At 30.1% G+C, this 27976-nt stretch overlaps 4 protein-coding genes across 4 annotated transcripts; 1 reads left to right on the top strand and 3 right to left on the bottom strand.

The window, feature by feature from the left end:
* Window positions 1-1633: 1633 nt before the first annotated feature.
* LOC112749436 (uncharacterized) lies at window positions 1634-4810 on the bottom strand. The gene has a single exon (XM_025797686.2). The coding sequence runs from the start codon at window positions 4808-4810 to the stop codon at window positions 1634-1636; it is 3177 nt and encodes a 1058-aa protein (XP_025653471.1).
* Window positions 4811-7452: 2642 nt separating this feature from the next.
* LOC112751862 (uncharacterized protein PAM68-like) lies at window positions 7453-8649 on the top strand. Its single transcript, XM_025801148.3, has one exon. The coding sequence runs from the start codon at window positions 7886-7888 to the stop codon at window positions 8426-8428; it is 543 nt and encodes a 180-aa protein (XP_025656933.1). The 5' UTR covers window positions 7453-7885; the 3' UTR covers window positions 8429-8649.
* Window positions 8650-14672: 6023 nt separating this feature from the next.
* On the bottom strand, window positions 14673-16069 carry LOC112751861 (heavy metal-associated isoprenylated plant protein 39). Its single transcript, XM_025801147.3, has 3 exons — window positions 15703-16069; window positions 15425-15500; window positions 14673-15225 (listed from the first exon to the last, which is right to left on the bottom strand). The coding sequence occupies exons 1-3, from the start codon at window positions 15706-15708 to the stop codon at window positions 14903-14905; spliced, it is 405 nt and encodes a 134-aa protein (XP_025656932.1). The 5' UTR covers window positions 15709-16069; the 3' UTR covers window positions 14673-14902.
* Window positions 16070-23878: 7809 nt separating this feature from the next.
* Window positions 23879-26107, bottom strand: LOC112751860 (heavy metal-associated isoprenylated plant protein 12). The gene is made up of 3 exons (XM_025801146.3): window positions 25939-26107; window positions 25004-25079; window positions 23879-24892 (listed from the first exon to the last, which is right to left on the bottom strand). Exons 1-3 carry the CDS (start codon window positions 25942-25944, stop codon window positions 24552-24554), a joined length of 423 nt encoding a protein of 140 aa, XP_025656931.1. The 5' UTR covers window positions 25945-26107; the 3' UTR covers window positions 23879-24551.
* Window positions 26108-27976: the final 1869 nt, after the last annotated feature.

Below are 27976 nucleotides of genomic sequence, written 5' to 3'. Positions count from 1 at the left end.
GGTTCTAGCAGCTTCTCTTCTAATTGAACCTTTTTCTAACAATGGTTGACAATGCCATCAACGTGCTTCTCATCTGCCAATTCAATGATTCACATTAGAACATAAAAAGAAAACCAACAAAGTTACTAGTGTGTGTGCGCGTGGGCGTGCGTGGATTGAGTTGATCAAAGAAGTTAAGATGAACACTGACTAGTCCATACATGGTTTATGGTGGATGGTGTTAATTACAACAGAGTTTTGAGTGCAGGGGGAGTTAGCATGATCCAATGGCAAAATGGTGCACTCCGCCATACACACACCATAGCATAACATCCTACTGAAGATTCCATTTTGAGCACATTGTGTTGAACACTTTTCATCACAGTTGGGTGGGCTTTGTGGAGGAGGAGGAGAGTCCAATGCACTCGGCAGCGGCTTAGCATCTTGTGGATGCAGAGCAGTAACTAGAATCATCATGGCTGAAAGTGATACCAAGCACTTGATCATCACAAAACACATGCTTGGCTTCATTAGTAGTTTGTGTGTACAATTTATATTGAAGGTGTTTTTGAGGGCTATTTATTGAAGTCACACATTAATTAGGAGATGTGTATAGTTCAATATATTACTTAAAACTCACATTAGAACTTTTATGATGACTGCTATAATATAACTATAAAATAAACTATCTATTTGTTTGTTGATATTTTCAAGAGGATGGCGAAGGGTCCTCCAATTACCATTTTTTGCAACATGTCTCCCCCTTTTACCATCCATTTTTGCATGCACACTTGAGTAGAAAAGAAAGTTCAGTTCAACAAGTGGATTCATGATGGGGGGAACCTTTCCCCCAAATAATAAATCTTGATGTATATCTGTTCTTTCTTTGCCAATTCAATTCTAAGGCATAGAGTTTTAGATTATATATTATTTTTTCTCTCTCACATGTGTTAATGTTGCAAGTGTGAGGAGTGTATGAAGTTAGTCTCACATCAAAAAAAGCAAGAAAGAGTGAAGAGTTTATAAGATGAGAGACCCATTAATATATTATTTTAAAGTTTTGAGTTGGATGTAGTATATAAATTCATATGTGTAAGAATTATGAGTTTCATATACAATGACTCATTCCAAAAGATATGATATTAATAGGCCAGGCCCAAGCTCACTAATTAACCTTATTAGCCTGTCTAGGCTTGTTAATACATAATTACATATATAAATAATTTTTTTATATTACCAAAAAAATAATTTTTTATTATTAACAAAATTATGAGATATTTTAAATTTATTATATTTAATTATAAATAATTTGTATATTTTAAATACTTTAAAACTTAAATTTTTTTTTATAAATATTAAATATAACATATTACATATAAATATGTTTATTACGTTAAGAGCAAAGCCTGGACTGACTTGACCTGTTTCCTTCGGTATATAAAGAGATAACCAAAAGAAAGGTGTCTGAAGTGGATACAAATGCAACAACCAAAGAAAAAACCCAAAGTATAACCAGCAACCAAAGCTAAATACAAAAGCATGCTAATAAAAGATACAATTTCTGGCACTGCCTTATTTGAATTGAGGTGAAACATTCTGATGAGATGTAAAAACTAGAAAGCAGGTTTCAAAGTATTGCTAATAAAAGACATTTTTACTGCAATCTGTTCTTCAGCTTTGCTACTTTCAACACAATTGCAACATAAATTCTGTCTGCTACCTCATCCACATATCCAAAGCAAGCATACCTCCAATTATTCTTGAAATACAAAACACCAATAATTCCCCAGAAGCCAGTTGCAAAGCCGACGGCTATGACAAAGTAAAACAATATTTTACCTGACTTGTCATTTTCTCCGGCTTCATCATCATAGCCTTCGTCATGAGAATCTTGATGAGAAACATCACCAGGGCAGATTGTTTTAAGTGGAACTCCACAGAGAAATGGATTGCCAGAGTAAATAAGTGGATCATCAAGAACCTGGAACTGGTTACCACTTGGAATTGGACCTGAAAAGTTGTTGTTTGACAAGTTCAAGTGGCTAAGAAAAGTTAAACTGGACATGCTACTTGGAATAGCACCAAAGAAGTGGTTATGAGAGAAATCAAGAGATTCTAGGGACCTCATATCTCCTATCATTGCAGGTATCTCTCCAGACAGATTATTATAAGACAAATTCAGTCCAAGTAATCCTGAAAGTGAAGATAGTTCTTTAGGAATTGGTCCGTCCAATCTGTTGTTTGACAAGTCCAAATTGGTTAGAAGAACCAAATTTTTAGTGTAATCAAGCTCTCTTCCCTTGATGACTTGCTTGACATCCTCTTGATTCCATTGCTTGGTGGCATTGACTTGCGTCCCGTTTGACAGGATTTTTGTTACTAAAGCCATTCCTGTGATATTGCCAATGCAATGAGGTATTGGACCTTTTAAACTGTTGTTAGCAAGGTCCAATATTTGCAATTTAGCAAATTGGCACAAGTTTGAAGGGACGGTACCATTGAACATGTTTCCCCGCAATCTAAGAATTTGCAGCTCAGGAATTGCGTCATTCTTCCATGAAGGTAAGGCACCGGATAATTGATTATCACCAAGATCCAAAATCAACAACTTTTCCACGCTTATGTACAGTGGAAGTTCTCCATGAAGACTATTGTTGTTCAAATGTAGCCACACCAATGATGTCATGTTCAAGATAGAGTTTGGAATAACACCTGATAAGTTGTTTGATGACAAATCAAATTCTTCTATAAGTGCATCCCTCCGGCAGTCCGGAATTCTACCTGATAATTTGTTGTTGGAAATATCAATAGTCACCACTGCTTTGAGTTTGCACAATGAATTTGGTAATGAACCATTTATATGGTTATTGTCAAGTGCCAGGTACTTCAACTCAGGGATTATCTCATCAAGGTTTTCTGGAAAGGATCCACTGATTCGGTTATTGGAGAGACACAAGGTCTGAAGCCTCTTTGCTGCAGTCCATCTTTCTAAATGGCTAATTGTTCCTTCCAAAGAGTTAGAAGAAAGATTAAGGGTATTCAGATTTTTGAGATGTCCAAGACTATCTGGAATGTTCCCATATAAATGGTTACTAGCAAGGCTCATAAATGCTGCATTTTCAAGCTTTCCAAGACTCAAAGGAATGACACCAGTAAACAAGTTGGATGAAAGATCTAGTGTGCATAGGTTTTCAAGCTCCCCAATACTCCAAGGAATGACACCAGTAAACAAGTTGGATGAAAGATCTAATGTGCCTAGGTTTTCAAGCTTCCCAATACTCCAAGGAATGACACCATTAAATAAGTTAGAAGAAAGGTCCAAGCATGTGAGATTCACCAGTTCTCCAAGACTATGTAGAATGGGGCCAGAAAATGAATTTGAGCTGAGATCAAGGTAATTTAAATTTTTAAATTTCCCCAACCAACTTGGTAACTTGTCACTGAAGTTGTTATTACTCAAATCTAACTCCTCTAAATCATAGTTGTTGCAGCCAGATATATTTGAACTACTGGGAAATACCTCTCCTTGAAGCTTGTGTCCAGACAAATAAAATTCTTTTAAATGACACATATTTCCCAAAATTGATGCCAGAGAACCCTCCTCTACACTAGTGATATCATTTCTCTGAAGATTGAGATGGATAAGACTCTTTAACTCACCTAACCAAATTGGAACTGAAGTGAGTTTGTTGCCATAGAGGTTAAGAACTGTGAGGGATGTCAAATTTCTTAGAGCATACGGAATTGATCCGTGAAGGGAAGTATATGCAAGGCCTAACTTCACAAGGCTCTTGCATTTACTTAACCATGAAGGTACAGAATATAGATTGGTATTACTAAGGTCAAATTCTCTAATGAAGGGCGTGAAGGTCATGTTTTGATGATTAAGAAGAAACTGACCAGAAAATTGATTGCCAGCAAGGTACAGACCAACAAGTTTGTTAAGCTTATCAAACCACTGTGGCAGTGAAGTTAAGCTGTTTTGTGAAATGTGAAAAAATCTAATTGAGGTCAGGTTTCTGAAAGCATCAAGAACTGGATCTTTGAGATTATTACTTTCAAGATTGAGAACTTGAACATTTGTAAGGTTCATGAGGTTAATTGGATGAAGAGGAATTGGCATGTTTCCAAGCCCACAATCAACTAGGTGTATCTGAGACAAAGAAGGAAGCATGTTAAGTACCTGAAACAAATTGTGTGCCATGGAAAGATTAACACCAAAGAAGCCAAGGTATTGTAATGATGAAAGTTGAGCAACCCAACTAAGATCATCAGAATAAGTCTCATAGAAGTTACTGATGCGAAGAACACGCAAATTGGTGAGGTTTCCAATACTGCTGGGAATCATGCCTTCAAACTCAGTCCACAGAGAAAGATATCTAAGTTGTTGCATAGAACCAAGGAACTTGGCCGGACTCGAATAAAGTGAAACTCCACTCAAATCCAAATGGATCAAGTGTTTTAAGTGTAACAGAGATGAATTCAAGTGTTCAACAAACAAATCAGGGTAAAAGTCATCATAGTTTGGTTCTATAATAGCAGTGTCTTCCCATGATAAAAGGCTTGATGCACAACCACTGCTGAGTTCAATCTTGACAACATGTCCAGTAACATTGTTGCAAGCTATGCATTTCCACTGGCAACATTCATGGCCTTCCCATGAGGAAAATATAGGTGGTGATGATGGATCATCATCAAAGTAGCTGCGAATGCTTTTTTTGAAGTTGAGAAGAGCCTGGTTCTCTTGTTCAATGCAGCTCAAACATTGGTCAGCAGTTATTGTGAATAAGAGAAGCATCACAAATGCTAAGGTATTCAATGACATTCTCATTTTTTAAGAAGGGATAAGAGTACACACCAAATAATGGGAATGAGGTTTGTATTTATATGGAAGACTAAAACATTGTGGCATTCCTGTTCTTCCTTTTAATAGTAATAATGTGTTAGGCGCCATTCAACTTGGAAAGAACGGATAAAGTGGTGCTTCCCTGACATTGACTTCATAAATATGTTTGACTGGGAATCAACACTTAGAAATGTAGAATGAAAAGCAGCCCGGTGCACAAACATTCCGCGTTAATGTAGGCAGTTTAATCTGATAATTATATTAGTGACTGAATTCACGGCTTGAACCCGAGATCTTGAATATAAACATATTTGATTTTACCAATTAACTAAGAAAATAAATATCAAGCTCCAAAGATCAAGTTGACTTACTAGACTTTGAATCCCGTAATTAATGCACTTTAATCATTTCTGTTCTCTGTTTTCTTGAGTAGTTAGCTTGCAAAATCAGTAGACTTGGTCGGCAAGATTATCAGTGTCAAACTGCCAATAATAATACATTATTAATGTTGCAAGTGTGAGGAACTCTGAATTGTAATGAATTAGGTCCACTTCAAAAAGAACAAAGAGAAGTGAGTAGTTTATAAGATGAGAGACTCATTAATTTTAAAAAGTATTAAGGTGAAATACCTTAAAATTTTGAGTAGTGCTAGAGAGCCAATGGCCTAAACGTACAATGTGTACAATGGGCTAAATCTTTGGTTTATGAATAAAATGAACATCACCTATACTATCTAGAATAACCATCCGGATACCAGGGATAATAAACATCTCATGTTATAAAAAGCTAATTTTTGGTTCACCAAAATTCGAACTCTTGACTTTCCGGATCTGGAACTCTAATACCATGTCCTGAAACCACTCATTCCAAAAGCGTAACCTAACAGGATAATGTAACACTAATAACCATATCCTTAATACTTTCTAAACCTTCATTGTAAACATTGTACACTTAGGTCATTGGCTCCCTATACTTTTTTTAAAATTTTAATTTGGATATTTGTTTTCTCACTTGGTTTCTCCCGATGGTGGACAACACCTATCCAAGACTTAAAACAGGGGAAGGAGACTTCTACCAAAACTTGATTGCACCAAAATATTTAGACTTATAAGTTTACCACCTACCATTAATATGTACATATCACTGTTATTATTCACTAGTTCTGACATAGATTGCTAGACAAAGATGTATGTAAATTATGAGAATAATCACTAACGAAAATACTATATGTTCACATATAAATTATTCAGACTACTGAAAACATTTACGAGATTGCTGTTACTGTTTATAATTTCCAGAAGGACTGGGAGAGGGAGTCATAGAGCCGCCATTTGAGTTCATATGAGGTTGAGTAAAAGCTTGAGCTTCAGCTTACTTAGGATCCAAGTGCAGCAGTGCTGCTCAAACAATTTCAAATTCAAGTTCTCAAGTGCATGTTTGGGCGTCATTATTTTGTTAAAAAAAGATATTTTTTCAATGAAAAAAGATCTTTTTTTATTTTTTAACGTGTTTGGCAAATTTTTAGTAGTAAAAGTAAAAGCACTAGTAAAATCAAAAAAAGATCTTTTTTGAGAAGCTGTAATTTACATCTTTTTTTAAAAGATTTTTTTTCCTTAAAAAAAAAGATGTTTTTCATGTAATAAATAAACAAAAAAGTACTTTTATATTATTATACCCAAACATAATTGATTGATAAAAAGATCTTTTTTACATGAGATATCCAAACATAAAATTACTTTTACTTCTCTATAAGATCTTTTAAAAAAAAATAACTCGAAAAAAGATCTTTTTTTTAAAAGCTCACCTAAACAAGTCCATTGTAATTATCGTTTGTAAATTGTAATGTTAAAATGAATATTATCTTTATTTTGTGTTTATTATTTCTGTATAGTACACCGTGATAAAGTTTAGGTTTCAAGTATTTTAAGGACATTGGTGTTCTAATAAATTTAGTTATTGATTTTAATTTTAAATTTAAATATTATATATTTTTTATAGTTGAGGTTAACAATTAAAAATATTAAAATACTGCTATTTTTTAATATATTTTTTTAAAATTTATATTTATTTTACAAATGTCCAAATCTAATTAAATAGGCGAATTTGATAGACTATTTTATTCTATATATTTCTTATAATCCCTTTATAAATAGAGGTTTCAAATCAGTTTAAAAATAAAATTCACAAAAGATGTATTATTATAAAATATGACAAATTATGGTGTATTTAATAAAGAATAAAGTTTTTTTATAATAAAAAAGTAAAAAGAATACAAAAATTTGAGTACGATAGTTTGAGTATAATAGTTTGTTTTTATTTTATAATTTGACAGGTCAAATATTAATTTATCGTGTATTGAAGTTTTATTTAAAGGTTTGTTTTTAGTTAATGAGTTATTATATACACAAGACAATATTCAAATTTCTTATACTTGTTTAAAAGGAGGAGTGAATATAAGTTGATTATGATTTTTTTTTTTTTTTTGGTTTAATTGATTAATTGTTATGATAAATTTTTTTTTTTTTGGGTAAGAATGATTATGATAGTTTGTTAACACTTAACATTAACAAATAATAAATAAAAAAAGCCCAATTTATCCAGAAAGCCCCAAAAATAAAGACATTACAAAATTGGAGGCATGTATGGGCCTTTCCTTTATTATGAGCTAACTTATACAAAACCGTATGTTTTTCTATTTGATCCAGAAATCCATGCTATGTCTAGGCATGTCCTATTATGTGGGCTTACCTACATAATCCATCGCCAATAAATCCATACTGTAATTCACTAATTCTAGACCCAAGTAGTATGGGAAGTTAAAACTTTGAAGCATACTGACCCAAAAAAAAAAAAAAACTTTGAAGCATGACACAAAGCCTGAAAAGAAAATACCAAATATGCCCTTTTCGGCAACCCCCTAATGCTAAAAATCTAGAGACCAACAAATATCTCAGGCGATAAGGCCATGAGTTTCATGTCCATACATTTACTTTATGGATAAGAGATATGCCTATGATAAGAATCTGTAACCGAAATTACATGTAGCCCAAATTAGAAGCCATGAACACTCTTATTTGTTCATCAAACCCAACTCTTCATCTCTCAAATCTTCCATCAAGGAAACCAAATTTCTCACCTTTAAGCCCCAAACTAAGTTTAGGAAAACTCAATTACCCCTTAAGCACATTAAATCCACCACATGCTTATAATGCCAAGGGATTTTCAAGTGTTGAGGGTGAACTTGTGAGTAGCAAGAATAACAATCCCAACAAGAACAAAGATAAAGATGATGAGATTCCTAGGGAAGTGTTCAACAGGATCATAGTTAGAATATTGGTGTCTGTTTTGGCACCAATGGGTTTAGGGTTGGGAATTTTGTATGTGTTTGGAGAACTTAAGGTGAGACACATATGGGACATGCCCATGTGGGTGCCATTCATGACAACATTCTTGACATTTGGAGCTTCCACTCTTGGGATTGCTTATGGGGCACTCTCCACAAGTTTGGATAAAGATAGGGAAGGTACATTTCTTGGCCTCAATGAACTTCAGAACAATTGGACTGAGATGTGGCAAGAGGAGGATCAGGAGGATCAAAGTTAGACCTAAAGGTAGTGATGATTCACAAGGAATATTAATGCATATTGTATAGTATATATTTGGATTTTGATTATGTATTGTATTGTATCCCTCAACAAGCATAGATGTGTAATTGTTAGTGCACCATATTTGAAATATTACTTTTCTAATTGAATTTTGGGACAATACATCATTCATTTATGGTAATTACTCAAATGAAGATGCTAAAAACATCTTTTTATGAAGATTCTTGTGTTAAAAGTGTACTTTGTTTGTTTAGCCACACTTTAAAAAAATAACACTTTTATAACACATCAAAATCAAACCATACATTTCATCATCTAATGATAAAAAAGAAACATCTTCATATAAAGATAATAGTAAAATCTTCATGATAGTATCCACCTTCATTTATGACTAGATATCATTACAAATATTTACATCTTTTTTCAACCAAATAATCAAATTTAGAATAATTAAATGTTATATTAGATTACTAACCAAATATGTAATAGACGAAAAATCAAATATATATTTTTAACTTTTTATACGGAATGTCTGATTGGTGACTAATATTTAATATACATGTTATCTAATTAATTTTGATACACGGTGTGAGTCCACATATTTTGTCCCTTAGGAGTTAAAATATCATTTCCAATTCAACAATATGTAACAACTCAACTATTGCTTTTTGGTGAGTGAAAATTTATATAACTATGTTATGTGCATACTAAAATCAGTCATTAAAATTAGTTATTAGTATAAAATATATATTAAAATATAAATAAATATTAAAAATAAATTAAATTATATATATTTATATACAAATATATTAATAACTAATTTTAATGCCTGATTTTGATATACAAATAACATTTTTAAAATTTATAACACTACAAATACTTTTTTTGTAGCAAAACTAAAGTGTATCAATTATTGAACGATCCTCTCCCAAAAAATTTAAAAAATAAATAAATAAATAAGTATCAATTACCACTAATAATTCATCCTATCACTACTATATCATATTATAATTTAAGTGGGTTTATTCAATTTTACATGTCTATGTTACCGTAAATTTTAGAAGATTATATTTAATAATATTTATATAATATTTTATAGTATTTGAGAATACTTTAAATTATTTTAGAGTGTTTTAGAATGTTTTAAAAAATTTCAAAAGATCCTAAAAAAAATTTAAAAATTCTGAAAGGTCATAAAACATTCTAAAAGAGTATGAATATAAATAAAAATACAAAAAGTAATACAAAATAATATAAAAATATTTTAAAAAAATGTACTAAATCGTTAGATATTTGTAGTAAAGGTTTTAAACACTTAATATGAACTGTGTTGATTAGATTTAATCCTAGTTGTCTATTGAAAAAATAGATGATTATAAATAAAAAAATGAATGTGTTATGGTGTGTTATTTGTAACAGATATTAGAATAATAAATTTTTTTATAATTTTTTTTTTGTGTTATTAACTTTTTTGCTAACTATTAAGAGTTAAATTAACTTGATCTTAACTCAAAACATTAACTAAATCTAATAAATACCGATACAATAATTATAGAAGTGTGTCCAAAGCTATAACACCATACACATGTATTTATTTATTTTTTTTTAACTAAAGATAGAAAAATTTAAATTTGCAACTTCTAAAAAATTATGTCATTTGAATTATAATTCGTTGGTGCACATTTATTCATTTATGCTATGAAGATCCGTACAAATATACTGGATAATTAATTAATACAAATAGTTTGTCTATTTTAGTTGTGAATAGGGATTGATGATAGAAATAATTAAAAGATGGCTTTAACTCATCAAAAGTATATCAAAATTAATATGAGTGCAAATTAAATCAAACTAACCCCCCAACCTAAATGATGCATCAGATTAAAGGGAATAGGTTTTGTCATTTTCTAATGGATAATGTCACTCTTTTTATTATTTATTATTTTTAAGCTACCTTTTTATGAGTTATTTTCATCACATAATTTAGAAATGAGATTACTTTTCTCGTAAATTTAAAGGTATACTCTCAACAATTAAAAAAAAAAAACAAGTGTCATATTCAAAATAAAAAATAAAAAACCAACGGATATTGAAAACATGAACTTATCGTGATAAAATTGCTCAAAGAATATTATATATTCCAATGAGAAGAACATCGTTATCATGAATGGAAGATAGAGTAGAGAGAAGATCAATTACGTCTTTATGGAACAGCAAATTTTTTTTTTCTTCATTTTTTAGATGATTTTTATTTTATTTTATTTTATTTTTTATTATGCCATTGATGGAACCAGACTTAGCTTTCTAGTTTGTTTTTAGGCTTTTAGCATCATATGGTTGAAATTTTATTGTTTTGGTTAAGCAACTATTATACTTTTAATGGATTTGGATCCTCTAAAGTTTGAATTTCACTTTAGAGATTAAAATGTGATTTTTTACCTTTGAATAGTTTTTCTTTCATATTTATTCTTGGTCTCACCTATAAAATCAATAGTAAAAAATCATACTTTACTCTTTAAAGTGAAATTCAAATTTTAGAGGATTCAAATCCACTTTTAATAATAATAATAATAATAATAATAAGGGTAAAATATATTTTTTGTCCTTGAAGTTTGACAAAAGTTTCAAAAATATCCCTAAATTTTATTTTGTTTCAATTTTGTCCTAAAAATTTTCGATTTGCATCAAATATATCCCGAACGGCTAATTTTTAAAAAAATTGAAGACCAATTCAACAACAATTTCATAAGAACAACCCTCAACACAAACAAATCAAGCATAGTTTTCATGCATTATTGTTAGATTGGTCTTAATTTTTTTGAAATTTTAGCCGTTAAGGGTATATTTGATGCAAATCGAAAACTTTTAGGACAAAATTGAAACAAAATAAAACTTAAGGGTATTTTTAAAATTTTTGCTAAACTTAAGACTTCAAGGACAAAAAATATACTTTACCCTAATAATAATAATAATAATAATAAAGAAAAAATATAAAATCTTGGCCCGGAAGCACTTAAGAAATTTGCATCAACTCATAATAAGTCCAATAATAATTAATGATACGCCTTGTCTTTTTTAGAAGAAGCCAGAAGAATTGGTACACCAGATTAGCAGAAGCTGAAAGGAAGATGATGGAGACGCCACCCCCTTTCTAATATTTTAAAATTATGGTTCATAATTTAATTAAAAATATCAAAAATTAAAATATAGCCTCCATGAGTAATAGAATAATGTATGTGTGCTTCTTCTTTTTCCTTTATTATAGATTAAATGAGTCTCCGGTATTGACTATGGATCTTTTTGAAGGGAAAAGTTTGTAATTAAGCATTGTTTAAGTAATGTAAAATTTTCTAATTCAACTTGATTGGAATAATATCCACAATAATAATAATAATAATAATAATAATAATAATAATAATAATAGTAAAGTACTAAATTGGTCCTCTATGTTTAGGCGTATTTTTGTTTTGGTCTTTAAAGTTTATAGTGTTCTATTTGAATCCAAAAAAGTTTGATTTAGCATCAAATTTAGTCCACAATGAGGTCAAAGTCAGATTATCGATTTTGTTCTTATACTATTATTGTTATGTAGGACATTTCGTTAATTATTTAATTTTGACCTCACTGTGGGACTAAATTGATGCTAAATGAACACTTTAAACCTTAAGGACCAAAATAGAAATACGCCTAAACATAGGAGACCAATTTAATACTTTACCCTAATAATAATAATAATAATAATAATAATAATAATAATAATAATAATAAATAAAAAGTGATTCCCTAATAATTTTTCAACAAAGCTAAACCACTTTCGTGTGCAGATTTGATTCTATGAAAAAGACTAGTTAGTTGTTACAGAAGAAGAATAACGTAATAGAAAGGGTACCACACTGCCACTATAATGTGTACTAATCATACTGAGTCAAGAAGGAGACTTGACCCATATTATTAATCTATTATACTACTATGCACTCAGGGAAAATTTAAAGAAATTTTGTCTTGTTAGGGAAAAATAAAAATTGACTAATAATTAGATAAAAATAAATTTATATATTTAAAATCTAAAAATTATAAAAATTCAAAATTTAGGTTATTTGATTTTGACTAATTTTTTCCAATTTTGTTTTATATTTATCCTTAAGATATACATTTCAGGTATCTCTATTATTGATATATGGAAGTTATAGTCTTTCCTTTCCATTATGTTTATGTGAAAGTATTTTTCATTGTTAACATTGATCTTTAAGTGGGTACAGCTATTAGAAGAAACTTTAAAAAAGAAATTAATTCAACAAATGACTAACGATTGTTTTTAAATTTTTGAAAAAACTGAAAATGTTTCTCATCTATTCTTTCTTCATCCTCTCAGAGATGCAGACATTTTTTACCATTCTCGAGAATATTTGTTACTAAGTTAATATGTTTTAAATTTTTATTAAAGTAAACATTTATGGTTTTTACTTCGAAGGACAAGACGATTTTTGAGAATTTAAAAATTTTAAATCAATTTTTATCCTTATAAATTTATTAGGACAGAGTATTACATACTGAATTAAAAATTAGAAGTAGCCAAAGCCAATAGATCCTTACGTAGCGTTTGTTTTGAGGTATTGGGACAAAAATTAAGAGACTCAAATTCAGTATCATGTTTGTTGGTTCAGAAACTGGCACTAAAATTTCAGTATTTTAGTACCTTCAAAAAGTAAGACACAGGGACTGAAATTTTTAAAGATAAAGACCGAAACTTTAATAACATTTTATACATAAAATACGCTCATCTCAATTAATTAATTATAATTTTACCTTTTGTACAAATTAAATTAAAGTTTCATTCTTGTTTTAATTTTTGTCTCCCACTTTGCACCAAACAGAATACTGAAATTTATTTCTATCTCTGTCTCTTAGTCTCTATCTCTTAATCTCAGTCTTTTAATATCAATTTTTTAGTCTCTGTCTCTCCACCAAACACTATTAATTAAAAATCGTACAGATTTTTAAAAGCACGACGAAGCAACATTTCATACCACTTAACATCTCTACCATCATGGCATCATCACAGTCGTCATCAACCTTTGTCACCATCAACCATTATCTTTGTTCTGTTTTGCCCTTAAAATATTAAAGCCTTAAATTAGTTTTAAAAAATATAATAATAAATCAAATTAATCATTCTGTTAATTAAATAATAACGTACAACAAATAATTATACCAATTTAATTCACAGTAATTAATTTGAGACATTTAAATTTTAAAAAAAATTGGCGCATGCCTACATTTACATATTTTTATATTCTATTTTTATTTTCATTAAAATGGCCAAATCAATCACCCCCTTAACTTTTTAGTAATTATTATTTTTCACTATCAACTCATATTACATTTACATATAACACTCGAATTATATGCATCCATATGAAAATGAATAGTTCATGCCCACCGAATTTTTTTAAAACCACAACTGTATTTTGTCTTATCTCTTGTAATAATATAAACCCCTCCCTGTCCATATATACGTCCTTCTCTTTTTTTTTTTTCTCTTTCCTTTTCTTATAGATAATTATTTTGTCTCTACATTTTTTCCTTGTTTGTTTGCCTGTTGAATATTGATTGCAAGGAAGGAAAATTCTTTTGATAATAAAGTCACTAATCCTGGAGGAATTATTTCAACTGCAATTGATCATGCTGAAGAATACAAAACTGATAGAATAGTTTTTATTTTTCTTACTAATTTGGCTCCAGTACTCATTCTCAAACTAAATAGTTACAAGATTAAGTTTAAAAATTAATTAACATATGGTAAAAATATTCAAAATCAAACCAAATATCTCAAATGTCACTTTTATTATTATACAACAGTTTTTTTTTTTCCTCCTGTAATTTTTAATTTGACAAGTTAAAGAAGAATTAATTTATAGCGAGTTTAAACTTCATTTAATGAATTAGTCACGTATACAAATTAAGATTCAAAATTTCAATACTTATTTAAGCAGATGAGTAAATTAACTACTTGAAATTTAGCTTTGAATATATACATCATCAAAAATATTATTTGTATACTAAAATTAGTCACTAAAATTAGCTACCAATATATTTGTGTGTAATTACGTGTGTAGTTTAGTTTATTTTCAATATATATTTATATTCTAACATGTATTTATACTTATGGCTGATTTTAGTATACGTATAGCATAATTGATACATCATACATACATCTAGTCCAAGCAAGTCTAAAAACACTGTTGCACCATAAAAATAATGTACAGATTATATTGCTCCTCCACAAAGTCACAACTTACAAGACTCACAACCACAACTTTTTTTTTCTTTATTCCAAGAAAAAAAGCCCAAAATTTAAACAAAACTAAAATGTACCGTAGTATACATACCACCCTATTCTTTTCCCACCATGTCCTCATTTATTTTCTATTTTAAAATAAATATATATATTGTTTCCAATATTCAAATCCCCCTAAATGATAACACAGGAATTAGGATCCTCTTCCACAACTCTGTAATAGTAGTGATAGGGATATGGCTGCCTCGTCTGATTATAATACTGTTCATATGCCTTAATAAGATCAGCCATCTCTTCCTTTGGATCCTTCTTTTTCTCTTCTCCTCCCTTCTTTTCTTCTTTCTTCGCCTCTTCCTTCTTCTCCTCTTTGGCTGGCCCAACAGAGACTATCTCAACATGGCACAGTTTCCTAAGCTTCCCCACCACTGTCACTGGATCAGCTTCCCCAATTATTGTCATCTTTAGGTCCTTCATGTCCACCGACACTGATTCCACTCCTGAAATATTTCAACTCTTACAATTTTAATCATAGAAGATCTAAACTAACTTTTTTTTTTTTTTACCAAAGATAGGAGACTCGAACCCGCAACCTCTTAATTGAGTATGGGGAGACTATGCCATTTGAGCTATAACTCATTGGCTAAAAAAAAATTTGAATTAGTTCGACAAAATTATTCGATTTTTAATGACATGTACCTGAAAGACCAGAAACTGCCTTCATGGCCTTTGTCTTAACTTTGTTATCATAGAGTTCCACTTTTAGCACCAATTTCTGTCACAACATGATATATAGAAGGTGTTATTCTACTAGCAAGGAAATTACAATAGGAATGAGTTAATTAATTAAAGAATGAATAACATAGGCACATGTTGAAATTGATACATAATTAAGAACTTGATCTCATCAAAGAGTGGTTGAAAATATTATATAAATGAGATAGAAGCTAATTATATAAGAGAGGAAAAAATCTCACCATCATGTTGATATTGAAGAAGGATTAGGATGCTGAGGAAGGGTAAGAGTTGAGAGAATGAGAGAAGAGATAGTTCTGAATGAAACTGATGATGAACTTCTAAGGCTTCCCTTTGAGGGTATTTATAGGCACAAACAATCACAAGCTACTATTCCTTAATTAGAGAGAGAGATGCAATGTGGAGGTTTTAGAGAGAGGAAGTCAACACACAAGTCAAGCCCAGTTTTGTTTTGGGCCTTCCATCAATCTTGTTATTAGCACATAACACAAGTCATTTACTTTGGCTTACTATTGGATTATAGAGTGTGAGAATAAAATCAAATTACTCTAATAAGAAACTAATTTGAATTGGTCGGGTAACTAACTTGGGTTTTTCGAGTGGTCAGTTTATTCATCCGCTTAAATAAGTGTTGGAATTTGAATTTCGTCTTATATATGCAGCAACTCATTGGCCAGCAGTTGATCCTTAAATGGAGCTCAGATCCATGACAGATTAGTCTTTAGTCTATTGATAGGAGTGTCCGCAGATCAAATCGGATGGATCGGATATGGCTGAAAATTCGACCCGATCCGCACAATTTCCATCGGGTCGGATCGGATATCATATCCGCATTTTTTGTGCCGAATCCGACCCGATCCGCAAATGTGCGGGTCGGGTCGGATTGGATATCGGATATTTCCGCATAATTTAACCTTCTCTTTTTAATCATATTTCTATGTAAAAGAATTCGATAAAAATATTTCTTTCATACTTTTAAACTTATTTATTCCTAAAATATTTTTAATCAAACTCTCTCTAAATAATAAAAATAAAATAATACAATATATGAATAATAATTACTAACTAAAACATAAAAACAAGTAAATATAATACCAAACATATATATATATTTATTTATTTTTTAATTATTATAATGCGGATCTGCGGATCCGCGGATGTAGAGCAGATATCCACGATCCGATCCGATCAATTTGCAATTTTCGGATTCGATGCGGATATTTACCGCGGATACGATCCGATCCATGGACACTCCTATCTGTCGGGTTGAGAGAGATACCGTGGACAACAAAAAAATTTGAATTGGTCGAGTGGCTCGTCCACTTAAAACAAGTGTCGGAGGGGTTCGAATTCGACCTTGTAGATGCAGCAATCTATTGGCCAACGACAAACGTTTAAATAAAATTCAAACTCGCGACGAATTAGTTCTTATCCTGTCATACTGAAAAATACCATGAACAACAACAAAAAATCACTCTAATAAGAAAAAGAGTGAGTTGGTCCTATAAACATATGTACACCTACCAAAATATCTAAGAACCAATAATAAAAATGAACTAGTGAAAACAAGATTATTAATAATTTCAAATAAGAAGGTAGGTCTATTGTACAAGAAATATTTTTTCATTTTTCACATATGAAAGGGCATGTGTTTACAACTGAGTTTTTCAATTATGGTAATGATAGTTATGTGTTACTTATTAGTAAGAATTTTACTTATTTTCTTGGTTACAATTAATTGAGGCGATTAGTATATTATTATGCCATATATGATGTAGAATGTATTGAGAATGATAGGAATCTTAAAATATCTAAAATAGTATAAGTAGTACAGTCATGATATGAAATTAATATATATCATATGTGATGATGATTCAAAAGAAGTACTCTTAGTCTTTGATTCTATTTTCTATTTTTTATTTTTAAATTTACATGGAATTTAATCAGTATGATTACTATCTTAATAGTGTGCATGTGAAAGAATTGACTCTAATGACTAATTAATATGATAATATAAGTGGATGGCGACGTAAAAAAAAGTTCGAATGTGATTTTCATGTATTAAAAATGTATTGAGTTTTGTACAATCATTTAATTAAAGTAAATTTAAAAATTAGTTTTTTTTTTTTGTTGTTGTTGATATAGTAATATACCATTAATTGTTTGTGTGAACTAATTTTTATACTGATTGTATATGTATACATGAAAATCAAATAAAAAAACTTACCGGTAATTAATTTCAATTAAATTTATATATTATGTATATCACAGCAACTAGCAAAGCATTGACAAAACAGTAAAAAGACAAATAATCAATAATCTAAAAGGCTGTAATTATTTACAGGGAGAGGGTACAGAAAAATAAAAATATAAAATTATATTTGATAGATAAAATATATATAAAAATATTATATTTAAAATATTAAATTAATATATTTTATATATATTATAATAAAAAAATATAAACATTAATAAAATATAATTTATTTTTTTATTATTTTTATTAATTTTTTATTATTATATTTTTATTTCAAATTTTTTAAATAAAAAATAAATTAAATTTTTTTAATTTATTTTAATTTATTATTAAATAAAATATAAGAATATAAAATTTTGTATATATTCTTGTGAGTTGAAACTCATTTTGTCTCCTGAAATTTTCGACCGGCCTTAATTTCGACCCTTAAATTTATAGTTATCCAATTAATACCCCAAATATTGGATTGTGCCCCACACTTGTCTCTGTAGCTATCTCCATTAATGGATGTCTGATGTAATACGTTAAGTTGACAGAGTGTGTATCCACGTGGCACCCAACTTGTTAGAATGGATGTGTGATGAGTGAATGATGTGACAAAAGTTGAATGAATTCAATTTACAGTCCTCTTTTTCCAATATATTCGATATTTTGTTGGAGAAATTGAGTTCATTCAACTTTTGTCATACCATTCACTCATCACACATCCATTCTGACAAATTAGGTGCCACGTAGATACATACTCTGTTAACTTAACGTGTCACATTAAATTTCTATTAACGGAGATAATTATTCGAACAAACGTAAAATACAATCTAATATTTGAGGATGTTAATTGAATAACTATAAATTTAGAGATTGAAATTAAGACGGATAAAAAATTTCAAAGGACAAAATAGGTTTCAACTCATATTCTTGTTTTTAGAAAGAAACAAAGCCAAAGTTAACTAGCTAAGTACGAAACTACGTGTTGAATCAAAAATGATATTTTGGTAATATCTTACACTTATTTCGGCCTTTGGGTCTCTATACTCCAAGTCCACTCCCAAGACAAAACCGCGTCCTTGTATCGGTTACTGTGTAACTCGCTTACTGCCACGTTCGTAGAACTTGACTCTGTCCTTTTTTATCAATCAACTATATTTTTGTGCCACTGGTTTTCGTATTTAATATAGGACATTCTTTTGTGGCCACAAAAAAGAGTTTTATTTGATTTTTGAGTATATCTATAGTTATTAGAAACGGATTTTAGTTTTATACTAAGGTTATTTATTTATACATTGTTTGGATAAGAAGAGAAGACAATAAAAATTAAAATAGTTACTGTATAAAATGACATATTTACTTTTATAATAAAATAAAATATAAATATTTTTATTTATTTATTTTAATTGCTTTTTGAAATGTTATAAAAACTTATAAATTCATACAATAATATAAATTATTTATTTAATAAATGTAATGTTTAGAAGTGAATTTATATTGTAATAACATATTCAAACTGTGTTGAAAGTTGAAACTACGTTTGTAATTAACAATTAATAATAACAATATGAAAAAGTATATGGAACTAAGAGGTGATCTGTCAAAAGTAAATAATTTAATTAATTTATAATTATATTTAATTAATTTTATTTATTTTTAATTTATAATATTTGATATTAATTACTTCTCACCTTAAATTAAAATTTTGAATGATACGTTTAAGAAATAAGGGCAGGGATCACGGAACTTCTAACAATCTTGATTTTTAGTATATAAAAAAATTTATAAAATATATAAAAGAACATCTATTTAGTATGAAAGAATAACATCTATTTAGTATGAAAAAAAAATTCTGATACTTAATAGAAGAAATATTTTAATATCTAGTATAAACACCATCCACGTAGAAATTTAAATTCACCCAAAGATATTTAATTAGTTTTTGACTGATACCCTCTTAGTTCCTAGCATAAAAAATATATAGCTAAGGGTATTATTGAAAAAATACAAAAACTAACACACACAGTTGTTTTCTTGCTAGTGATAGGAAGAAAATTTTTGTGGTAAGACCACATAAAAATTTTCTTTCCTTTTTTTATCTAAATAAAATAAAATATATTTTTCTATTTATTTTCTTTCATTTTATATTTTTTTCCATCATTTTTTCTCAATTCAAACAATGGCTTAGACAGTAAAATTTTCGATAAGTATGTTAAGTATGTATGTTGTGTTATTGGGTTATATTATCCTCTTATATCTTGCCACCAATTTTAATAAAATCAAGAGTTTCTTGAAAAGAAAAAAATGGTTTTCAATAAAAAAATACTATATACAAAAAAAATCAATTATTAAATTAGTTACTAAATATTTATAGATCAATATATGTTTTATTTAACTAATTTTTAATATATATTTTTACGAATAATTAATTTAGTAGTTATTGTTTAAGTACACATAATATTAGTTAATATTAGTTGTATCAAAAGTAGCTAGATTTAGAATATTTTAATTTTAATAATTTTTTATTACTCTAAAAGTTTCTCAAACATATTATATATATGTTTTATGACATAATTATTTTATATTATAATTTAGAGTAAAGTATTGTTTTTATCCCAACATTTGGGGTAAATTCTATTTGTGTCCTTAACGTTTAAATCGTCCTATTTGTATTCCTAACGTTTGTAAAAGTGATTCAATGTTATCCTGCCGTCAATTACACATCATGAGCGCTTTAGTATGAGTTTTAAAAATCTCTTCTTGAAATTAGAATACAAATGTCTGGGATGAAATTGATGATTTACTCTGAAAAATAGCTCATCAAATATTGAAACTAATTCCTACAACAATTACATAATTCACTTTTCTAGGAACATAATTGAATCTAAACACAAATAGTGGGTATAATATTAAAATTGAACACATTCAAGTGAGACCTAATTGAGGATGAATACATCCAAGTGAGAATAATTGAAAAATATAATCTGATTTGTTAGTATAATTGATAGTAGGATAACATTGAATCACTTTTATAAACGTTAAGGATATAAATAGGACGATTTAAACGTTAGGGACACAAATAGAATTTACCCCAAACGTTGAGGATAAAAACGATACTTTACTCTATAATTTATTAAAAATTTATTTGTATAATATAAACATTAAAATTATGTAACAAAAATAATTTTTCAAAATTTTTAAAGCAATACAACTATATCAAACATTCAAGTGTTTAATCTAAAAACCTATAATAGTCACCAAAAAAAAAAATCTAAAAACCTATAATTTGACACTAGTATTTATTCAAAGAAAAAGCATCCGTCATGTTCTGATTGTTGATTTTGGTTACCTTGCACAGTAAAAAAATTGTATGCTTGAGATAGAATATTATACAAATAATATTATTTTTTTATTTTTTACGATATTTTTTAGTAGGTCAAAATTAATCTGTTATAAATAAATTTGAGTTCTATTTAAAAATTTATTGCTAGTCATTATTTAAATACTTTTTTCTATTTTAAAGTTATAGTATGTGTCAGCTGATTACTTAAATTGGTAAGACATAAACTATAAAAAATAAAAAGTTATGACTTTTATATAGATTTTTCATTGTGCAAAATTCAAGGTTCTGAAAACCGGACCGGATCGGCCGGTTCGACCGGTTTAATTGCGAACCGGCGATGTAAGCGGTCCGGTCCTCCTTTAATAACCGTTAGATAAAAAATCGCTAAAAAATCGGTGAACCGGCCGAAAACCGGCCGGTTGGGCCGGACCGGTGACCGGCCGGTTCTTATAAACGATGCCGTTTTGTAATTGTTTTTAAAAAATTAAAAAAAAAAACCCGACCCACCCGTGAACCACACCCCCCTTCTTCCCTCAACCCCCGTTCATTCATCTTAGTCTCAGTGAACCCTAACCCTCTGAAGTCTGAAGCATTCCCAGCCCAGTAGCCCTCCATCGTCGCCGCGGTCTCAGGTCGTCAGCGCCACCGCCGTCGCCTGGTCCTCAGCACCAGTAGCCCTCCATCGTCGCTTGGTTCCCAGCCTAGTAGCCCTCCATCGTCTTCATCTTCTCAACACCAGTAGCCCTCTCATCGTCTTCATTGTCGCCTGGTCCTCAACACCAGTAGCCCTCCATCGAACCCAGGTGAGTGACTCGTCCCCTTCATCTTCTCTGAACTTCCACTGCTCATCTTCTTCGTTCTTCGCCTCTGGTCTTCTTCGGTCTTCTTGTTTAGTATAAGAAAAAAATAATCATAAAATTAAATTAATTCCAATTTCTATTTTATTGTATTCCAAATCCCAAATCATTTGTGCACTCCCTGGAGACCTCTAAAGCAAAGCAAAACCCTAGCCCTTCATTGCCGCCGTCGTGCCCGAGGTCCTCAGCGCCGCCGCCCTCCCTAGGTCCTCAGTGATTTGTTTGTAATTGCTGGGTGAAGGTTTAGTGTTTTGTGATTATTGCATTGGTTAATGTTTTGGTTTGTTTTGTAATTGTTGTTAGCTGGTTGCTTGTTGCTGGCTCTGTTTTGTAATTTTGCTCTGGTTACTGGTCTGTTTCATAATGTACCAATGTTAGTGTAATTGCTGTTTTCTAATCGTTGTTAGCTGGTTGCTTGTTGCTGGCTCTGTTTTGTAATTTTGCTCTGGTTACTTGATTAAGTTAGTTTGTGTTTGAAATAATAACCTGTAATACAAAAATTTATGACATAGCTCTTGAAAATGGTTTTTCTCCCTAAAATCTCTTAGGGTGTTCAAACTAAGCTAGTGTATATATATATGATTGTAAATGGGAAGTTTGTGTTGTAGAGTGTTGATCTGTTTGAAAGTTCACTTTATTTTTCCGATTCAATTCAGGAATTCAGCTGGTAATGCAGCAACAGTGGCTGCTAGTGTTCCACAGCATCAGATCCCTTTATATTCCATGGTTACTAAAATTCTATTTGTTGCTCAATTTCTGTTTGTAGCTCAATTTCTGTTTGTTGCTCAATTGCTGGCTTTGTTTGTAATTGCTGGGTGAAAGTTTAGTGTTTTGTGATTATTGGTTAATGTTTTGGTTTGGTGTTCTCTCTTTTCCATATTTCCCTTCTCTTGTATTTCTACATGTTGCTGAATTGGTAATCAATAAATTTGCCTTTTTGCTATAAATCGGGACTTTACTAGGATTTGTTAAATTTGTTGCTTGTTGCTGAATTTGTTGCTTCCCAGTCACAACATCAGAAGAGAAGCCGGTGAATAAGGTTTTAAACTGTGAAATCATGTGTTGTTGCTTGAATTTTAGTAGAAAGAGCAATGTAATGTATTCCTATTTATGATTCCATAAGACCAAGGTTAAATTAACAATTCAGGTGGAGTTGAGTTTTGTTTATGAGTAATTAAATGCACGAAACAAGAATAGGATTGCTAATTAAATTTGGAATTTCTGATTAGTGACTTGTTAAGGTGCTGTTGATGTTATGCTGCTGTTTTGTTATGGCATTGTTGTTGTTATGCTGCTGTTTTGTAATGGTTGTTGCTGAATGCTACTCTGTTTTCATTGTGTTGTAGTTGCTGGTTTTGCTTTGATTTGTAGTTGCTGGTTGTGTTGGTTTTGCTAGCTTTGTTTGTAATTGCTGGGTGAAGGTTTAGTGTTTTCTAATTGCTGGCTTTGTTTTCTAATTGTTGGCTTTAGCCGAAGAAATTGGAGGGGCTGGATGAAGAGACATTGATGCCTCAGAAGACACCACCACCATCAACATATTAATAAGATTATATGAATTTGATTGATGACATTTAATGTAGTTTTTTAAATTTGAAAACTATTTTAATATTTATGTTATACTATAATTAATTAATTATATTTTAGCATGTTTATTTATAATTTATTTATTATTTTATTTTAAAACGGTTTTTTCGGTTGAACTACCGGTTAGACCGGTTGGACCAGTAAACCAGTAAACCAGTAACTAGAGCAGTTTGATGACCGGTCCGGTTTCCGAACCTTGGCAAAATGAGGCTTAGGGAGTCATACTATTGAAATATCATATGTACTCCATAATGAAGATATAATTGTGACTTATCAGTTTAAAAATAGTTAATTAATTTTTAGTGTGACAAATTTCATTTAACTTTTTAACAAACACAATAAGGAAGGCAACAAAATTATTCTTATAGAGATAACTAACAATGCACGCATCTTTATTCCAGTGACTTATGAAATAATAGCATTACCACATCAAATTAAAGTTTCAACGTGTAATCAAATAATATAAACATCATCACAAAACTAATCCTTACAGGCTTACAGCATATATATATATATATTGGTGATTTCTTGGATATCCAACTAATTTGAGGGTATTACATATCTTTCTTACATGTTCTAATTAATTGGTGACAAGTGTATTCATTAATTTCAATCAGTAAATAAATTTTTAATTTTTAAAAATAAAAAATAATGAATTTAATACATATATTAAATACTTTATATATACATATCTTAATACATTGTATATACATTTAATTCTGGTTAAATCAAACCACCATATATGATAAATTTTAAATAAAATTATGGTGGTTTGATTTAACAAAGTTAAATATATGTACAATATATTAAGATATGTATATATAAAGTATTTAATACATATATTAAATTTATTATTTTTTATTTTTAAAAATTAAAAATTTATTTGCTGATTGAAATTAATGAATACACTTGTCACTAATTAGTTGAAACATGTAAAAAGGGTAATACCTTTAAATTAGTTAGGTACAGAAGAAATTACCATATATTACATAGTAGGACACACACTCTTGATTAAAATTAAAGTTTCTGCAATTTTACAATAATCTAGCAAATAACACAACCATGATGATCTTCTTGTGCATGTCCAACATAGTTGTAATAACACTGATTATTATTATATAGTGGTGGCCCCATTTGATAGTAATAATAATTAAGAGGAGGATAGGCTTCATGGAATGTGATGATTGGATCTGAATTTGATGATGATGATTTAATATTTGTTAAAAATTCCATGCCATAATATGGTTTATCTTCTTTGGCAGGTCCAACAGAAACCATTTCAGCATTACACAATTTCCTAAGCTTCTCTACAACATCTACTGGATCCATCTCCCCAATTATAGCAAATTTCTTGTTTTCCATGTCCACAGATATTGATTCAACCCCTTCAAAATTAAATAACAAATATAATTTAATAATTGTACATATGATTGATAATTAGAGGTGTTAGCAAATTAAAGAGAGAAAATTAAGATCAATATAAATTATATATATACCTGAAAGGCTAGAGACTTTCTTCATAGCTTTTTGCTTGGTTCTATTATCATAAAAGTCCACCTTCAAAACTACTTTCTGAAACATACATTAACAAATTAAAGTACACGTTAGGACTTGTAGTACATACATTAACAAAGTAATTATTATATGGATAAAGTATATTTTTTGTCATTAAAGTTTGTAAAAATTTTTAAAAATATTCTTAAATTTTATGTTATTTTAATGGGTAAAGTATATTTTTTGTCTTTGAAGTTTGGCAAAAGTTTCAAAAATACCCTTAAGTTTTATTTTGTTTCAATTTTGTCCCAAAAATTTTCGATTTGCATCAAATATACTCCCGACAGCTAAATTTTCAAAAAAATTTAAGACTAATCTAACAATAATGCATGAAAATAATGCTTAATTTGCTTGTGTTGAGAGTTGTTCTTATGAAATTATTATTAAATTTGTCTTAAATTGTTTGAAAAATTAGCCGCCAAGGGTATATTTAATGCAAATCGAAAACTTTTGGGACAAAATTGAAACAAAATAAAACTTAGGGGTATTTTTGAAATTTTTGTCAAACTTCAGGGACAAAAAGTATACTTTACCCTATTTTAATTTTGTCCTTAAAATTTTCGATTTGTATCAAATATATCTTGATAGCTAAATTTTCAAAAAGTTTAGGACCAATCCAATAATAACGCATGACGATTATGTCTGACTTGTTTGTGTTAAAGATTATTCTTATGAAATTATTACTGAATTGGTTCTAAATTTTTTAAAAAATTAGTCATCAAAAGTATATTTCATGCGATTTAAACATTTCTAGAACAAATTAAAATTAAAATAAAATAAAACTTAGAACATTTTTAAAACTTTTAATAAATTTTAAAGATAAAAAATATACTTTAATTTTATTATATTAACCAGTGTAGAGTCTAATAATTCTTACCTTCATTGTTGATGAAATTTGTGAGAGCTGAGTAAATTTTTTTGGTCACAGTTGCAAATTGAAAGCTAAGGTAATTAAGTAGAATAGAGTTGTGATTAAGTAGGTGAAGGTGGTGATGATGTGTGTTGCTATGAAGCTAAGTTTGAGCAAGACACACTTATATAGAAGATATAATTGATGAGGATGATTCTAGCAAGCTGGTGAAGTGAAAATATATATTCAAGTCAAGTCAAGTCAAGTCAACCCCAAGTCAAGCCGAGTAGTATGTAAAGTAAAGTTATTAGAGCATTAATTAGATATTTAGTAGCTTAAACTCAAAATCATTGATTTAATTAAATAAAAAAATGACCATCATTGTATTCAATCATGTGTCTATCACTATTTACAACGCGGAAGCTGTGAGAATAGTACAAATTTTGCACCTTCATCTATCATCATCCTTCAAAGCAATTGCTTTAACAAAAGTGATACATGAAATAACATAAGCGTGTAATACACAAATACTTATTATTGAAGCCTTTTTCCCTCTTATCTTTTTCCCTTTTAAAAAGCAAAGAATTGTTACAATAGCTACCACTAGTTAGTTACACGGTAGAGGACAGATTAGTGAAAAGCATATATGTATATTTGTTGTATATATATATATGCCATTTGATATAATCTATATAATATGTAAGGTCCACATCGGTGGGAGAGAGAAACGAATCATGCCTTATAAAGATATAAATATCTTTTTCTAGTATGACGTATTTTGACGAGTGAGTGAGGGAGTTTCGGTCTGAGCTGTTACATAATATATTTATTGATCTTTAATCCTTTATTTTTACGAATTTTAAAGATGTTATTAGAAAAAATTTAGCATAACTTAGTCTATAAAAAAAATAAAGACAAATAAACTCATGTTTATCAATATGTTTTGCATAAACACACGCCAATTAGGAATGGCAAAATTTTCCGAGACGCGGGGATTCCTGTAGGGACTGTCTCGAATGGGAATCCGATTGTGGGGAATTTTTCTCGCAGAGATGGGGATGGGGGACAAAATTTCTCCGAAGCAGGCGCGGGGACCCGAGCGGGGATCCCCGCCCCGTCCCCGCTATTCTCCGAAATTAATGAATTCCTTAAATTATCCTTAATAGTTTATTTTTCATATATGTTTTTTAGTCATTTCTCACACACACATATATATAGAAACCCAAAACTCCTATTCTTTATTTGCATAATCATTCTTCAATTCAGAGATCTTAAGGCTGTCCATACTCCATCCAACCTCTATGCAGCCACCCCCTCGTCACCATTCTCACCGCATCGTCACACCTCACCGTGCTATCACCTTTACCGTGTCGTAATTTCTATTTGCGGCGTTCATTTTCGTAACTCTACCGTTGTGTCCATTCTCTTCTCTGTTTCCGCGTCTCCCACCTCGTCCACTGCTTTTTCCTTTGACTCGTCGTTGCGTCCCCCCATTGCGTTATTTCGAAAGAAGTCACCATCGTGTCATTTAGACTTTTTGTATAAAATCTTGCAGTTTTTGTATAAGATAGATACTTGCAGCTCTATTCATATGGAAATTAATAATTAGTTAGAACTATTATGTAGATGGAGAATGGGGTCCCCGCGGGAAATGGGGCCCGTGGGGAATGGAAATGGAGAGCAATATTCCCCCACGACAGAAAATGGGGCGGGGATGGGGAGCAAATCTGAGGGCGGGAATGGGAAGTAGGGAGGCATCCCCCGCCCCCGCCCTGCTCCATTGACATCCCTAACGCCAATCATAAATTGTTAGGTAGGAACTGTATATATAATACATTCATCTCTTAATAGTTGCAATTCATTCAACATATTAGAAATTTATGTTTACCAAAAAAACAAAGGAAACTTTGATCTGATGAAGAATGATGATTCAAACATTAATAGAAAGACCAAGTCGCATAAAAAGACTTTTTCAATAATGTGTATAATGTTTGTATCAAGCTTCAACGCGCAACGCTTTTGTGGACTCGTTGATTGTTGTTGCATGCACCCTTATCAAATCCTA

This window comes from Arachis hypogaea, chromosome 15 (assembly GCF_003086295.3).
Source record: "Arachis hypogaea cultivar Tifrunner chromosome 15, arahy.Tifrunner.gnm2.J5K5, whole genome shotgun sequence".
Lineage (NCBI taxonomy): Eukaryota > Viridiplantae > Streptophyta > Magnoliopsida > Fabales > Fabaceae > Arachis > Arachis hypogaea.
The sequence above is the reverse complement of the archived record's forward strand: the minus strand, read 5'-3'. Positions and strand labels throughout refer to the sequence as shown.

Bases quoted from the DNA above. Each gene is read 5' to 3' on its own strand.
- LOC112749436 (XM_025797686.2), bottom strand. From the start codon at position 4,810: ATGAGAATGTCATTGAATACCTTAGCATTTGTGATGCTTCTCTTATTC.
- LOC112751862 (XM_025801148.3), top strand. From the start codon at position 7,886: ATGAACACTCTTATTTGTTCATCAAACCCAACTCTTCATCTCTCAAAT.
- LOC112751861 (XM_025801147.3), bottom strand. The intron at 15,226-15,424 runs GTACATGTCATT...GAAATATTTCAG, and splicing joins GGCAGTTTCTGGTCTTTCAG to GAGTGGAATCAGTGTCGGTG.
- LOC112751860 (XM_025801146.3), bottom strand. The intron at 24,893-25,003 runs GTATATATATAA...TTAATTTTGAAG, and splicing joins GAAAGTCTCTAGCCTTTCAG to GGGTTGAATCAATATCTGTG.